The 14,141-nt window shown below is 46.1% G+C and overlaps 1 protein-coding gene across 1 annotated transcript in view; it reads right to left on the reverse strand.

The window, feature by feature from the left end:
- Positions 1 to 14,141, reverse strand: part of PLEKHG1 (pleckstrin homology and RhoGEF domain containing G1) — a 183,924-nt gene that overhangs the window by 19,245 nt on the left and 150,538 nt on the right. The window contains exons 6-11 of the mRNA XM_070417470.1: positions 12,191 to 12,237; positions 7,927 to 8,077; positions 5,240 to 5,371; positions 3,047 to 3,229; positions 2,862 to 2,957; positions 2,594 to 2,680 (exon numbers count right to left, since the gene is read on the reverse strand). Coding sequence (XP_070273571.1) covers positions 2,594 to 2,680; positions 2,862 to 2,957; positions 3,047 to 3,229; positions 5,240 to 5,371; positions 7,927 to 8,077; positions 12,191 to 12,237 — 696 coding nt within the window. The remainder of the gene's footprint in view (positions 1 to 2,593; positions 2,681 to 2,861; positions 2,958 to 3,046; positions 3,230 to 5,239; positions 5,372 to 7,926; positions 8,078 to 12,190; positions 12,238 to 14,141) is intronic.

Raw genomic sequence — 14,141 nt, forward strand, 5'->3', positions numbered from 1 at the left:
ATCTCATTTCTACTTATTCCCCGCCCAGTTCTACCCTTGTGATCATCACCCCATTTTCTCCCCCACTTCACTCCTCCCTGCCCCAGCACGGACCCTCTCACCATCCACGTGGATAATCCTCCCCCTAGTTCCTCACCACATGATCCCCGATAACCTTTTCCTCCACTCCAGAACAGCAACACACAATCGGAGCTGCCTCCAGAACCTACGGCCGCCCTGACCTGCCCTGCCTCCAATGCAGGCCTCCAAAGGGCCCTTCTTCAACCTCACATCTATCTCCACATTTCTGTCTCCCCACCTGTCACCCTGCTGAACCTGTTCTCTCACTTTACAAGACCAGGGTTCCTTCAACCCCAGTCTATTTTCCCAGTTAATTTCACCGTCTGCTCAGCCTGCAAATCCTGTTGGATCACTGCATCGGTGCTGACGAGCGCCCCGCCTTCCTGCCCTGTTAACCTTCCCTGTCACCAGTTCCCATCCCTGGGGAACCCACATGCGCTGTGGTGCCTCAACACTAGTTTCTGAGTCATCTGAAATGAGCTCATCGCACTGATCCATGGGGGCCAGCTTCCGGCGGCTCTTGGACGCCTTTCCCAGGTTACCGTGTTGGGCGAGAGTTCTGCACCTTCCCACTTTCGCTCAGCCACCAAGCCCATCTTTGCTTCACTCACCCAGTAAGTGACATGACCCCCAACTTCGGTGAAATCAAACCCCTCGACCTTCCCTCAAACCCACCTCAAAGCTTCTCTATTCTTTTCATCTTTCTTCTCGCTCAGCCCGGGAAGGTGCTTCTGACTGTTTCCAAAACTGACCCCCAGCCCTGAGCTTTTGATCCCACCCTGCCACCTCCCAGGGTCACATTCCAAGAGGATCCATTATTTTCCCATCTCCTGTTTCCCCGTCTTCTTCCCCTCTGTTTACTTATGTCCAGGGCATTCTTCACCTACAAACAGTGTCTTGCTTTGATCTCACCTTTCCTCAAACTACCAGCTTTTGTCTTTTCTGAACTCTGTTTTAAAAAAGAAAAGCCTACACTCCGTCTGTTCCTGTTGCTCCCCTTTCTCTTCAGCCCACTCCAGCCTTGCCTTGGTCTCTTAGTGAGCGAATGCGGTATCTGGTTTCTGTTGGACTCTGTTTTGACCTCAGCAGCATCTGAGGCTGTCACTCAGCTCCCTCTCTTTGAGATTCTTTCCTTCCTTCGTTACCTCACCTTTTCCCTCCAGGTTTCCTACTACCTCATCGCTCCTCTTCCTTTGATGTTCTCTACACCCCCCACCCCACTGCAGAAGCCTTAGTTGTTGGGATTCCCAAAGCGTTCTTCTTCCTTTCCACATTTTGATGGGCCTTCCTATCATGGACCCTCCTATCAACTCTCAGGGCTTCAGTTGTTGTCTGGGTGGAGAGAGCCTCCCGATCTGCAGCTTCCAAGACCTGAATTGCCACCTGCAGCTGACCTGCCCCTGCACATGTGTCAGCGCTCAGCCCGCTCGCTCCCATCCAACCCGTTCCTCCTGTTCGCAGTCTACCTTGGAGCTCACAACACCATCCTCCTGGCCCAACTCCTTACTCATCCTTGACTTCTATTTCTCCCTCTACTCATGCTTGGTGGGCAGAATCCTATTCTCTCTGCCTCCACAGTGGGTTTTTGCACCCCCTCACATGCTGTGGCTCCCTGGCAGTGCCCCTGATCTGTTTTCTAGACTATTGTGGTGGCTTGTTAATTCCTCTCCTGTCTCTAGTCTCACTCCTCCCACTCATTGCCACACTGTTCCCGAAGTTACACTCTGAGAACACGGGGCAACCCATGCCATAGCCTTCTTCCCAAACCGTCACCAATACAACCCAGACTCCTACTGGGTGAGGTCAAAGCCCTTTATTGCCCAGTTGTCTGCCTTCCACTTCTCCAGCCTCACCTCCAACTCCATCTTCTTGGGACTCAGCCCCTCCACCGAGGCATCTCTGTTTTGTGCATGCTGTTCCCTCGGCTTGGTTTTCCTTTTCCATTTCCCTCACTTAATAAAAATATTCCTCATTCTTCAAGATTCTGAAAGGCACTTTCCTTCCCCACTCAACTGTAATTCAACACTTTATCCTCCCACAAAACTTGGCTTATACCTTCATTAATGCATCATGTTTAGCAAACAGTTACATACTTCATGGCTAGCTCCCTCATCTGCAGACCCCTTCATGGCCACGTCTGGGCCTGGGTCCCCTCACCTTCCCGCAGAACCGGAGCCAGCTTTAGTCACTGTGGGTGCTTCGTGCACTTTGATTCATTCTTATAGCTCTCTTTAGTGTTTACTCGTTCTCTAGAAATGTACTTATAGTCTCCTCCGTATTTTTCTTCTTTCACGTCCAAAAGGAAAACAACATCATTTTAAAAAACGGAACAAAAACTCTCCACAGTGTCCCTACATGCGAGTCCTCTCAGAATAAATGGTTGGCTCAGCTGGTCCCTGGCGGATCCCTGCTCTCACTCTTCTTTACTTTGCAGTTGAAGTTCACTCCTGGGGCTGCCCCCACACCTCCACCCCGCACCGCCCAGGACCTGAACATCTTTACATCTTATTGTTTGTTGGTCTCCTTGTCTCACCTTCGCTGGGATCTTGGCCGCGTGGTTCTCCAGGATCAGTCTCTTCAGGTGCAGAACCCACAGCCGTTTGTCCTGCTGCGACTTGGCCTACGGGAGATTGGGGCAGTCAGACAACTCCCACCGCCACCACAGACCAGACTCAGACCCTCCTCTCACCCTCCGACAAGATGCAAAACACACCCGTGGCCAGAGGCCAGAGAAGGGCTGCCTGGCGCAGGGCGCCCAGGGTGAGGGCGGGCCTGGCAGGGAGGGGAGGGCGCTGCTGTACCTGGACGGTGTGCTGCAGCTTGGGGTTCTTGTAGTGGAAGACGCTGAAGCTGAGCGGCTCCTTGGGGATCACTTCCACGAGCATGAGGTTGCCACACTGAGCGGGAGAGCGAGATCGGTGAGCATGCATGGAACAGAATGGGCCAGCGACTCAAGTCCTTGCCCGTGACCCACATGCAGACCTACCGGGATGTGAGCTTTGTACGTAAACGTGTCGTCTCTCTTCTTCGTGATGAGAAGCAGCTTGTCAAAGAGGAAGAGGGTCCTTTCGTTCTTGGCCCGCTGGATGCGGAAGGTTCCTTCGAGCACCAGTTCCCCGTAGCTGGTTAGGTCTGGCCCCTTCCAGTTAGTGAGCAAACTCTGTATCTCCTGCAAAAAGGTCAATGTCCCACGTGATTAAACAGGAGGTGGGCAGGCAAGGCAGCGAGGGCACGGTGGCCCATTTCTTGAGCCTTGAGAATGGCATCTAAATATCTATGTTGCGTCTAACAGTGTGTAATGATCCATGACATGAGTCTACATTTACGGGTGGTGTCATTTAAGGGTTAGCAGAAATGAAGCAAGTTGCTAGTTGATGACTTGCCAGTTAGTTATCTCCATTCCTAGATACCCCCCTTCTATGGCTGGTGGCAGCAGTTATGTCTTTCAGAAGCTACGAAAAGAGCCATTGGTATGAGACCTTCTCAGATAGGCATCCCTCCCTGATGTTCTCACCCCCCATTCTCTGGACAAAACCCTTCTGAGCTATTGACTTGGAAATCCTCTCCCAGAAACGGGAGACCCTACCACATATCAGAAACTCAAAGCTGCTAGTAAAGTCTGTGGGAAAATCATTCAGGACCCATCTTCTCAGAAACTTCCTGGTATTCATCCCATTTACTTGGGGAAAGAAAATGAACATTTCTTCGTCTCTTTGTTTTGAATGGAACTTGCTGAATATAGACTGACAACATGACGTTGACATTTATTAGGGATTTACTGTATATCCTTATCAATCTTTTTTAATGAAGTTGATTTTATTACTTTGAAAGATGAAAATGTCCACAAGCAGCATCTAATTAAGCAGCACACAAGACACCTGGAACGTCTTTGGGGGAAAGTGGAAATGGAGAGGAATGGAGGTAAGACTGAGCCAGAGACTGAGCAGCAGTGTCTTCAGAATGCCAAACAGATTCATAAGCCATGAAGAACCAGTCATTTAGCCATTTTGGGAAACGCAATAGGTGTTATGCCTGACATTACGTCCACAAAACATCTGAATGACGAAGCATTAAGCCTTTCTTACTGCCACAAAAGCCAGACAGGGCCTGGAGGCTTAGGCTCTTGCCTTCCTTTGATTTTTGATAGTTGCACACACCACACTCTGGCTGCCTATTGATGAAACCTAGAATTCTGTTCAGACTTACGGGCCAAATAATGTATTTTATGTTCCTGAGTCAGGCACAGGTGTGCTGAGAACATGGAGCCACTCTGGGCTTTTATGCCTCATCCAGGGATACCCCAGAGCCTGAGACTCCCTCTGGGCCCACACGACCTTCTTTTTAAAAATAGAACATCTGCCCTAACCGGTTTGGCTCAGTGGATAGAGCGTTGGCCTGTGGACTCAAGGGTCCTGGGTTCGATTCCGGCCAAGGGCATGTACCTTGCTTGCGGGCACATACCCAGTAGGGGGTGTGCAGGAGGCAGCTGATCGATGTTTCTCTCTCATCGATGTTTCTAACTCTCTATCCCTCTCCCTTCCTCTCTGTGAAAAATCAATAAAATATATTTTTAAAAAAAGGACATCTTTTGAGGTATCCAGGATGTGACCACTGGCTTAGCACCTATTAAAAGTTTTCAGGGGTTCAGGGCTCAACATTTTGGTGCTGGAAGGAACCTTAGCAAACGCTCGTCTGTCTCATTTATAAAAATGAGGAATCTAAGGTAAAGCCGTGGGTCTCATCCCAAATGAAATTGCAAAGGATCTGGCTCCAGACTTCGCCCTCCTTGCTCTGAGTCCCAATACCACACACACCACCTCAGGGCTCTGCATGAACTAGTGACAGAGGAATAGAAGTTGCAAACTCCTTTAACAGCTTGGAGAAAGGTGCTTTCAACTAGAATTATTTCTTTTTAATGAACATAAGATAAGGCCTCAGGAGACTCAAATTTTTCACTTAGATCATGGAAGGGGCTATAAGCAGACTATTAATCTGAAAGTTCCCAAGGGGCTTTCTCTTAAATACACAATGATCAGCATTATCGGTGTCCCAATCTTTCTTCAGGAAGAACTCCGATGAAGACCATGAATGACGGGCAATATGTGAGCAGCCTTACTATCTGATTGAGAAAATGATGAGAAGTCAGCGCACCTGCAGCACCTCCGTCTCGAGGGCTCACCTGTAACCGGACTGCGTGCTCATGTTTCCGCTTCATGTCGTTGATGTGCCAGGCGACGCGCTGCATCGTGTCTATCGCATCCAGCACCACGTCGTAGCCTTCTGTGTCCTTGTCCAGGTGATTTTCTATTTCCTTAAAGACAAACAAACCTCAAATTTGTTATTTTTCAAAGTTTCCCATTTTGTCAATGATACAAATGGTACCTCTATGATTAGTTCCTCATATTTTATTGGCTTTTTTATTTACATGTGACATCATTCTTTAAGATTTTGAGATAACTTATCAGAAATACCTACAGCAAAATGGTCAGACAGGAAAGAAAATGGAGCTGGGAAAACAGAAGTGGATTACAATGTCATGATAAACAAGATAAAACAAAAGATGTACACAGGCCATCAAATCTCATAGAGATATTTTAGTGATTACAATAGATATGAGAGCTGACATTATAGTTGGAAATTTCAGAGCTTCCTGGTGGCCAATGTGATATAGTTCTCCCTCTTATAAGATGGAAAACATACTTATTACTTTTATCCCAGAGAAAGTAAAAGGTCTCACACAGGAGTTAGTACGTAACAGATTTGAAAATACAGTGGATATTATCTTAAAAAAACAACAACACACCACTTCTATAGCAAGTGCACTTTCATGTAGTCAAGGCTTTAAAGCCCAAATGAAGTTCACCCAAGACAATCCTTCAGAGTGTTGAGGAGGACCTCCTGGTTCAAATCCTCGCTCTGATGGTCAGCACTGAGCTTAGCACTGGGGTCCACAATGCCAGGGAGATGGGAAAGGGACACAATCTCTGTGCCAATTTTTTCCAGCACATAAGACACACGCCCCTAGAATTCCTAAGTGTGTAAAGCCAGGGATGACGGCATAGTTCCTTTTGTCCTTTATCTTCTCAACAAGGCCTACCAGAGAGCTGGGTGGCCAATAAAGGCTCATTAAATTAAGCTGTATCTTCTTAAAACAAAAATAACAGTAACCCTATATAAATATGTAAAACATAGGAAGACAGTATAGTCCATTAGATTGTTTCCATGACATTCATCATGCATATTCATTAAGCTAATGGGTGGAGGTTGAATCTTATGGTATAACTTATAAAGATTATTTTATAGTCATATTTCATATATCTCTACTTTTACTGACTATTTAAGTTTTCCATCTAGTTAGAAACTGGAAAGGGCTTTATATTTCCCTCCCAGACTCAGAAAGGTCCTTTAAAACTGTATCTCCAAACTAACAACTCCCAGGTAAGCTCAACATCAACAGCGAAGTTAAAAAAAACAACAACAAATTAATTTCTTCTTTTAGTCCAAGAGGCAATCTGTTCATCAACAACAGTCTCTGGAGTACAGTGCGTATTCTTGTGGGATCTTCACGGATGGCTACACAACTTTGAAGTGATGTGAATGACACAGAAAGAACACTCTCTAAATAAACAATAAAAGCAAAAAATACTTCAAAGGCAACCAGAAGTTAGTTTTCAAATAATCTAACCACTGTTCTTCCCTTTTTTATTCATTACCAGCTGTTATAGACTGAATGTCTGTGTCTCCCCCCCCCAATTCACATGTTGAAATCCCACTAATCTAAGAAGTTAGCATCAATTTAACAATTAAAGTACTTTCCCTGATGTGGCTTCACAGGACACGATATTCTTCAAAGATGAGCCACCCAGGCAAACAGACTAAATTGAGGATGTCCTGGTAAAGAAGGAACACAAGGGTTCTTAAAATGTTAGGTGTGTTAATTGAGCAAGCCTGGAATGATTATCCAGGTTAGAAACTTGGAGTCACTTAAAAAGAGATACATACAAATTGCAGACATGTTGATATGGAGAGGAACTCTGAATTAAAATCTTCCTAAGAAAAACTTTTAATGTAGGACAAAAATAATACGATAACAACAATAATTTATTTTTACTGATTGCCTGTGAGCCACAGTGCACCTGGGCGATGGATAGGATGGGAACCCAGGCAGTCTCGCCCCCGAGCCAGCCCCTAACCACTGGGCACACTGTCTTTCCCCTATTGCACTGGCAATCCAATTCTACCTACAGCACAAAAGTTACTTTCAACACAACTTTTGTCCATTTTTATCAACGTCCTTAGATAAGAAGTGAGAATATGAGTGCTACGTCTACCTTTGTTTCTAGAGCTTCCTTGAATTTTGTCCACATAATGGGAAATGATGTAAAGAAAAGATACCCTGAGGCGATGCTAAGCCCAGCTCAAAGATCGTGCATCACACCGCTCACCTGTCTTCTCCCCTTTCAGCCCCTGCTCCTGGCTCATACAAAAGCCGATCTGAGACCAATCGCTCTCCCTCCCCACTGCCTACTGAATCTGGGCTCAAGGAAGTAAAATAAAACACAAGAAACCTGTTTTTCATTAAGATGATCGCTCCCTGCCTGGAACCGTCACTGCCAGCGTGAGGTGCTCCTGAGCCCCGGCAGATCAGAACTGCAATGAATCTGTACTGAGCTGCTGTCAATGGGGCGGCAGGCCTTGGACATAAATATCTCTAATTCCTCAAAGCAGATTAGTCAGTTGTAAAGTATGAGTGTGGAAAACGTTTCCATATGTCCCCAGCCTTTTCTGATGTTTCTCCCCCTAAATCTAAATCACACACACAAATCCCCATCCTCTGGGACGAACTCGAGTGCAGCCGAAACTTACGTGCAAAAGGAGGTGATACTTGAGAATCCGCTGAACTGGTTTCAAGAGATAGGACCCCAGAGGCAGTGAGTGTTTCAGAGTTTCCTGACGTTCCCTGAAGAACTTGGCCAGGGTCTTGTTCCTCATGCACTCAGTTAGCACAGCCACAGATCTGCAAGAAGAGGAGGAAAGATTTTTATCTAAATTATAATGCTTAACACGGGTCTTTAAGTTTTACACTGGCAGGGAAGCAACAGAGCCATAGCTAGAGAAGAAGGCCTCTGGGTAAGTGAGACAAAGCTGTCCCTCTGGGAGGGTGAGTTAGAGAAAGACACCCCAACAGCGATGGCCACCCGTAGACACATGCCTCTAAGCAGCAGCTCCTTCCTTCCAGGGATTTGGCCCCTACGAGGACACAAGGCTTAGCAATTGAACCCCATCTGCTCAAACCACACATCTGTGTTCAGTTTCCACAGGTTAGAGGGCAAGGAGGGGGCACCTCTGTGCTGAGAAAGAGGAGCCCCTCCCCCCGCAGATCCAGCCCATGGTGGACATTGTCGCCCCTCTGCTGGTCGCCTTTGTGTGATGCACAGACTGCATGGCATTAAGTGCAAGTCTTCAGAGACCTGGTCCTGCAGGTCAACTTCCCTTTGAGCATCTTTGAACAGACCCTTCTTTGCGCCCCCATGTGGCTCTGCTTATTCTAAAGACACTTTTGAAACAGCTGGATACCCTTGCTCCGTAAGGAGTGCAGCTCAGGGGTGTATTAGAAAAGAGGGTCAGGATGCCTTCTCCACCCCAGCTCCCCCAACGGTAATAAGGATGGCTCCCAGCCCGGCCTTCGTGGTTCAGTGGTTGAGCGTCAGCCTATGAACCAGGAGGTCATGGTTCGATTCCCAGTCAGGGCATATGACCGAGTTACAGGCTCGATCTCTAGTGGGGGTCGTGGCAGGAGGCAGCTGACCAACGATTCCCTCAATGATTCTCCCTCATCATTGATGTTTCTATCTCTCCCTCCCTCTCCCTTCCTCTCTAAAATCAATTAAAAAATATATATATATGGATGGCTCCCAAGTATCCCAGGGGAATGGTTGAAACAATGCTCAAATCTCATAAATAAAGCAAGCTAGTCGGCTTGTGTAGTCACACACACATATAAATTAAAATATTAGGTCTCATAACTTAGAAGGAAGCAGGTGGAAGTAATTTCTCCCCAAGTCAGTAATCTGTTTTCAGGATTAATTTAGAAAATCAGGCAGAGCCAAACAACAAAACAGAACTCCTTGGAAATGCAGGTCTCCCCATGAAGCTATTAGGATCCTTTTGGAGCCATCTGCTCTGACAAATATCTATTCAGATAGGATTATTTCCCCCCTAAATTGAGATTTCCAAAACTCTTTTCATCATGTAACCGTGGGACTTTTATCAGGCTCCTGAGAGTCAGAATCAGCTGCTCAGTGACCATTGGCCATCTGAAGGCTGGAGCTCTTGTCCACGGGTAAGGAACTCGTGAGCAGCCTGTGCTCCAGGGCACAGGGGGACATCTGAGGACAATCACCCAACTGTGTCCGGGCAGCCCTGGGGGAGAGAGGGAGGCCCGTGCCTCTTCCCAGGGAAATCACTGGGGTGTGACTGGTATGAAGAAGGTGGACATCTGTCAAGAGGTGCTGGTGACATTTAATATCACCAGCCTTGGATCCGAGGGGAAGAAAAGTTGTCAGATGGGCCGAAACACCTGGCACTCTTGGCTTAAGACAGGAAAGGAAAGCTCGGGCCTTAGGAGCAAACTGACTGGAGACAAGGGGATGAGAGGAAAACTTCTATGAAGATGAAAACAGAATTGGGCAAGAACTGGATGTGTCTGCTTCACTGAGAATGCCTTTAAAATGTTTCTTCTGAGAATGTCTTTTAGGCATCGCTAACACATTGTTTTCTTCAAAATAAGAAATCACTTCCCCCAAGTGTCCCTAACTCAGCTCACTGGGATGTGCTACCTCTTCCTATCAGTATATTTTGTTTCTATTGCATGTTATTGAGTTTGCACTGTATTTGTGTTCATTAATTTGATCTTCTCTAACTAGCTCTTCCACTACTGCATTAAATTGGGTTCTGACCCTCAGAAGACTAGAAACTGCCTGAGGCAAGGGATATAGCTCCTATTTCTTATCAACATGCACTGAGCTCTGGACCACGCTCCATGAGTGACAGACTCTTAAAAACGTTCCGGCACCAATGATTCTGCCTTTCCCTTGACCCTGAAGAAAGAAGCCTTAATTTTGTACTCTCCTTTCTTATTACTAAGTCAAAAACATCCTAATACATATAAACTCCCCAAATTACAAATTCAGAAGTTCTTTCTCCAAATGATATGTTTGAATGAGATTTATACAGAAGGAATCTCCCAAAAAGCCCCCCCTCACCCCCACCCCCCCCGCCCCCAGTGCCCCTGAGCCCCACCATTGGGTCCAGAGCTCTGTTGGTTCTACAGTTTGGGTGGCTTTTCCTTTCCCTCAGGAGGAAGTTTTGAGAAGTTGATCCTGTGATTTCTCTGAATGAGGGTGTGGGACAATGCTGGCTTTCACCCTAAGAACCATGGATTTAGCTGGGGCATCCTACAGTTTCCTGATACCCTCAGCATAGATGTGGAAACTCCAGGAGAGAACATTGCTTAAGTGAAACTGTGTGAACTATGGGTGGGTCTACAGATATGCATGTGTGATAAAGGTGCCAATCTGTAGGTAATTGTTTGCTTGGTTTGGTTTTTAGGGAAACCTGGGGAAAGTATGGTTGGCCACCCACCAAATAAATCACCACAGCCCAATATCCTTTGACTCCACACTGGCTTTCTGGGGCCACTGGAGCAGGGGCCCCATTTGTTCTTCCTACTGTAGCAGCATTAGGGGCTCAGCCTGCTGGCTGCTCTTCCAGGTGGGGCCCACCACCCACTTGACTCTCAGGGACAAGTCTCTACCACGACTGGCCACAGAGCGTATAAAACCTCCTTGGCTCTCACCTTCCTGTCTGGACCCTGGTATAACAACTCAAGGATCATGTGGGAAAATTGACCATCAAAAGGCATGGGGGTGGAGGTGGGGTTCAGAAAGTTCCAGAAACTCTACAAAGATGTAGCGGCATGAGCCATGAGGTTAGAGAATCCTCTTGGGGCCACTCACGAACTATGTGACCCTTGTAAAATCAATAGACCCGTCGGAGCCTCACTATTTCACCCATGCCGGGGGATGGGGCAGCTGGTTGTGAACTGGCACAGGCTGAGGACCTGTTGTGGGCCCACACTGTGATGGCTGATCTGCTTTGTTTTAATCCCCGGATATCTCTGGGCCGCTGTGAAAGTTAAATTCAGCAACATTTCTATTTACAGCATTATACACAGTGATTAGGAACCAGTCAGTGCTCAATAAGTGTCTTTTGCACAAAAAAGAAATTCAGTCAGTGTGACCCATGGTCCTAGGCCTTACTGAAATGGTCAACAGATGGTCTAGGGCAGTGATGGCGAACCTATGACACGCGTGTCAGAGGTGACACGCGAACTCATTTTTTGGGTTGATTTTTCTTTGTTAAATGGCATTTAAATATATAAAATAAATATCAAAAATATAAGTCTTTGTTTTACTATGGTTGCAAATATCAAAAAATTTCTATATGTGACACGGCACCAGAGTTAAGTTAGGGTTTTTCAAAATGCTGACACGCCGAGCTCAAAAGGTTCGCCATCACTGGTCTAGGGGGTGCTCCCTAAACGGCCCAGCCAGCGCTTCCCGACTAAGAAATACAGAGGCAGTGATCCAGGTGAGGTCGTGAGTCCTCTCTTCTCTCCTAAACTGATGATCTTTCCTTTCTCTGAACTCCATAAAACTTACATAGTTCATAGAACTGACAGCAAAAAACAGCCAGATTATATACATTCGGTGGTAGTCCTTCAGAGACTTTTAGGAACCAGGCACTCATACAAAAGAGTTACTAGACAAAATGTCTAGCAAAAAACACGTGTTTATTTGGCTTTCCACGGAAGGACACCTCGCAACCTTTTGGGTCTCTTGGAGGGTCTTTCATGATCTTCCCTACAGCAGCTCTCCTGGGAGCCCAAAGCCTGAACGGACCAGCGTGGGGCACCCCTGTGATCCGGGCTCAGCGGGTTTTCCACTTTTCCCAAAGCATTCAGCACAGTGCCAGCCACATAACACCCAACACCAACATCCACTGGACTGACTGACTCAAGACGATCTGAAAGCGAAGGAAAACATGGCCGCGCACCCCCACAGCCTACCTCGGGTAGTTCGTGCAATACTGGGTGTAAATGTGGAAATCTTCACTCTGTAAGGCAACAAAAGAGACTTTCATAGGCAAAAAAGCAGAGACATCATCAGCCACTTAAAAACAATACAAATAAACAGCACACATGCCTTTTAAATCTGTTTCTCCGACAACATGAGCCCGCCTCCTGAGCCCTTGTGGCAAACATCTGCGCCTTTTTATCCACTTTGTGTCATATCTAGAATCCACATGCACTTGAGTTCAATAAACACTCATCAAGCATCTGCCGTGTTAGGGAAATTTGAAGAGGGGGGAAAAAGGAAGAGGGGGAACAGAAGGTTTCTGCCCCGGTGCTCATAGTCCTTCGGTGGATTTGCAGTGTGGGAGAGAAACAGAAGTGGGTGATTTAAATGTCACGCGAGAAGCATGTGCAGGGTATGAGAAAGCAGCGGCTTGTCTGCAGTTATGTCTGCCCACTGTCTTCCCCACCATTTTCACCGGAGAGCCACTGGGCATCCTTTGACATTGAACTAAGGCTTTATTTCCTCCAAGGCGCCTTCCTTAAGCTTTTGGGCTGAGCCAACTGCTCCTGCTCTGGGCTTCCACAAAATCCAATACTTACCTTTCTTGTGGCATTTCCCAAAGGATAGTGACATGTTCCGTGTACCTGTCTATCTCCCACTCCCGGCTGTGAGTTCCTGCAGCACAGGCGCCATGTTGTGCTCATCTGGGATATACTTGTTGAACCACTGAATCCCCTCTCCTCTGCTAAGCTGGAAATTATTTGACAGCTGGACCCAAGTCTTCCCATCTGTCCAGATCTGGCATGTTAGCAATGCCTCAGTGCAGTATGTCTGACTAACCAGTGTGGGTTTCTTGCCTTTTGCTATGGTCATATTCCACGCTCCCTAGTATTTCTTAATCTTTCAGATGTTTAGTCATCCAATCAAATATGGGGAAATATTCAATCACTACTTCTTGCTCTTAAAGGATAATTGTTTTAAAAGGTAGAACCATGACATTCACACACATATAACATGAACACTGTCAAAGATTTTATTTACCCTGTTAATTAATGAGGAAGGTGGTAAGATATTACAACTGGGTCAAAGAAGAAATAAAAGTATCACACTTTGATAAGTGAGGAATGCTGAAATAAGTTTACAAATGACACAAAAGTGGCTTTTTCTGTAGAGATGGGTGAGTAAGGAAATCAACTGTCTCTCTATGGGACAGTATCCATTGGCATGTCTGTAGCCAAGATCCTTTATTGCTATCCGTGATCTGTAATTGACAGACTTGTAATTTAATTCAAAGCCAATGAAAAGAGCTGTGTGTGTCTGCCCACTGTCTTCCCACTTTTTTCACTGGAGAGCCACTGCACATCCTTTGACACTGAACTAAGGCTTTATTTCCTCCAAGGAGCCGTCCTTAAGCTTTTTTCCATTGAAGGCAATGGGAGGTTTTCTATTGTAGGCACCCAATAACCTTTTGGTCAATTTCAAGGTCCTTGACAAATGTTTCCCTAGATGGCTGAGGGAAAGAGGTTTTCAGATGGGTGGGGAAGGGGGCAGAAGCTAGGTTTTTATATTTTTGATTGTAACTCTCAGAGTCAGAATAAACAATTCAAGGTCAATGAATTATTCTCCATAGTGCCTTTTATTTTACTTTTTAGAACTTCAATGGTTTAAATACATTTTTTTCTGATTTAAAAGGAATTTTTATTTAGAATTCTTCCTGATAAACTCAAGTAGGATTAGATTTAAAATTTTTTATTTAATAAAGTTTCCCTGGACACAATGAGAAAGATTTCATTTGTAAAGAGCACATGGGTAAGGTGACATTGGCCTGATACAAATATGGGATACCAGCATTTCCTGGGGATACGTTCCGTAAGTGTGTGTGTGTGTGTGGGGGGGGGGGGGGTGCACACATGTGTGCATGTCTGGGCACTGGAGGGAGAA

This window comes from Myotis yumanensis, unplaced genomic scaffold (assembly GCF_028538775.1).
Source record: "Myotis yumanensis isolate MYYU_CA2020_CCGP unplaced genomic scaffold, mMyoYum1.0.hap1 SCAF_6, whole genome shotgun sequence".
NCBI classification, from domain to species: Eukaryota; Metazoa; Chordata; class Mammalia; order Chiroptera; family Vespertilionidae; genus Myotis; species Myotis yumanensis.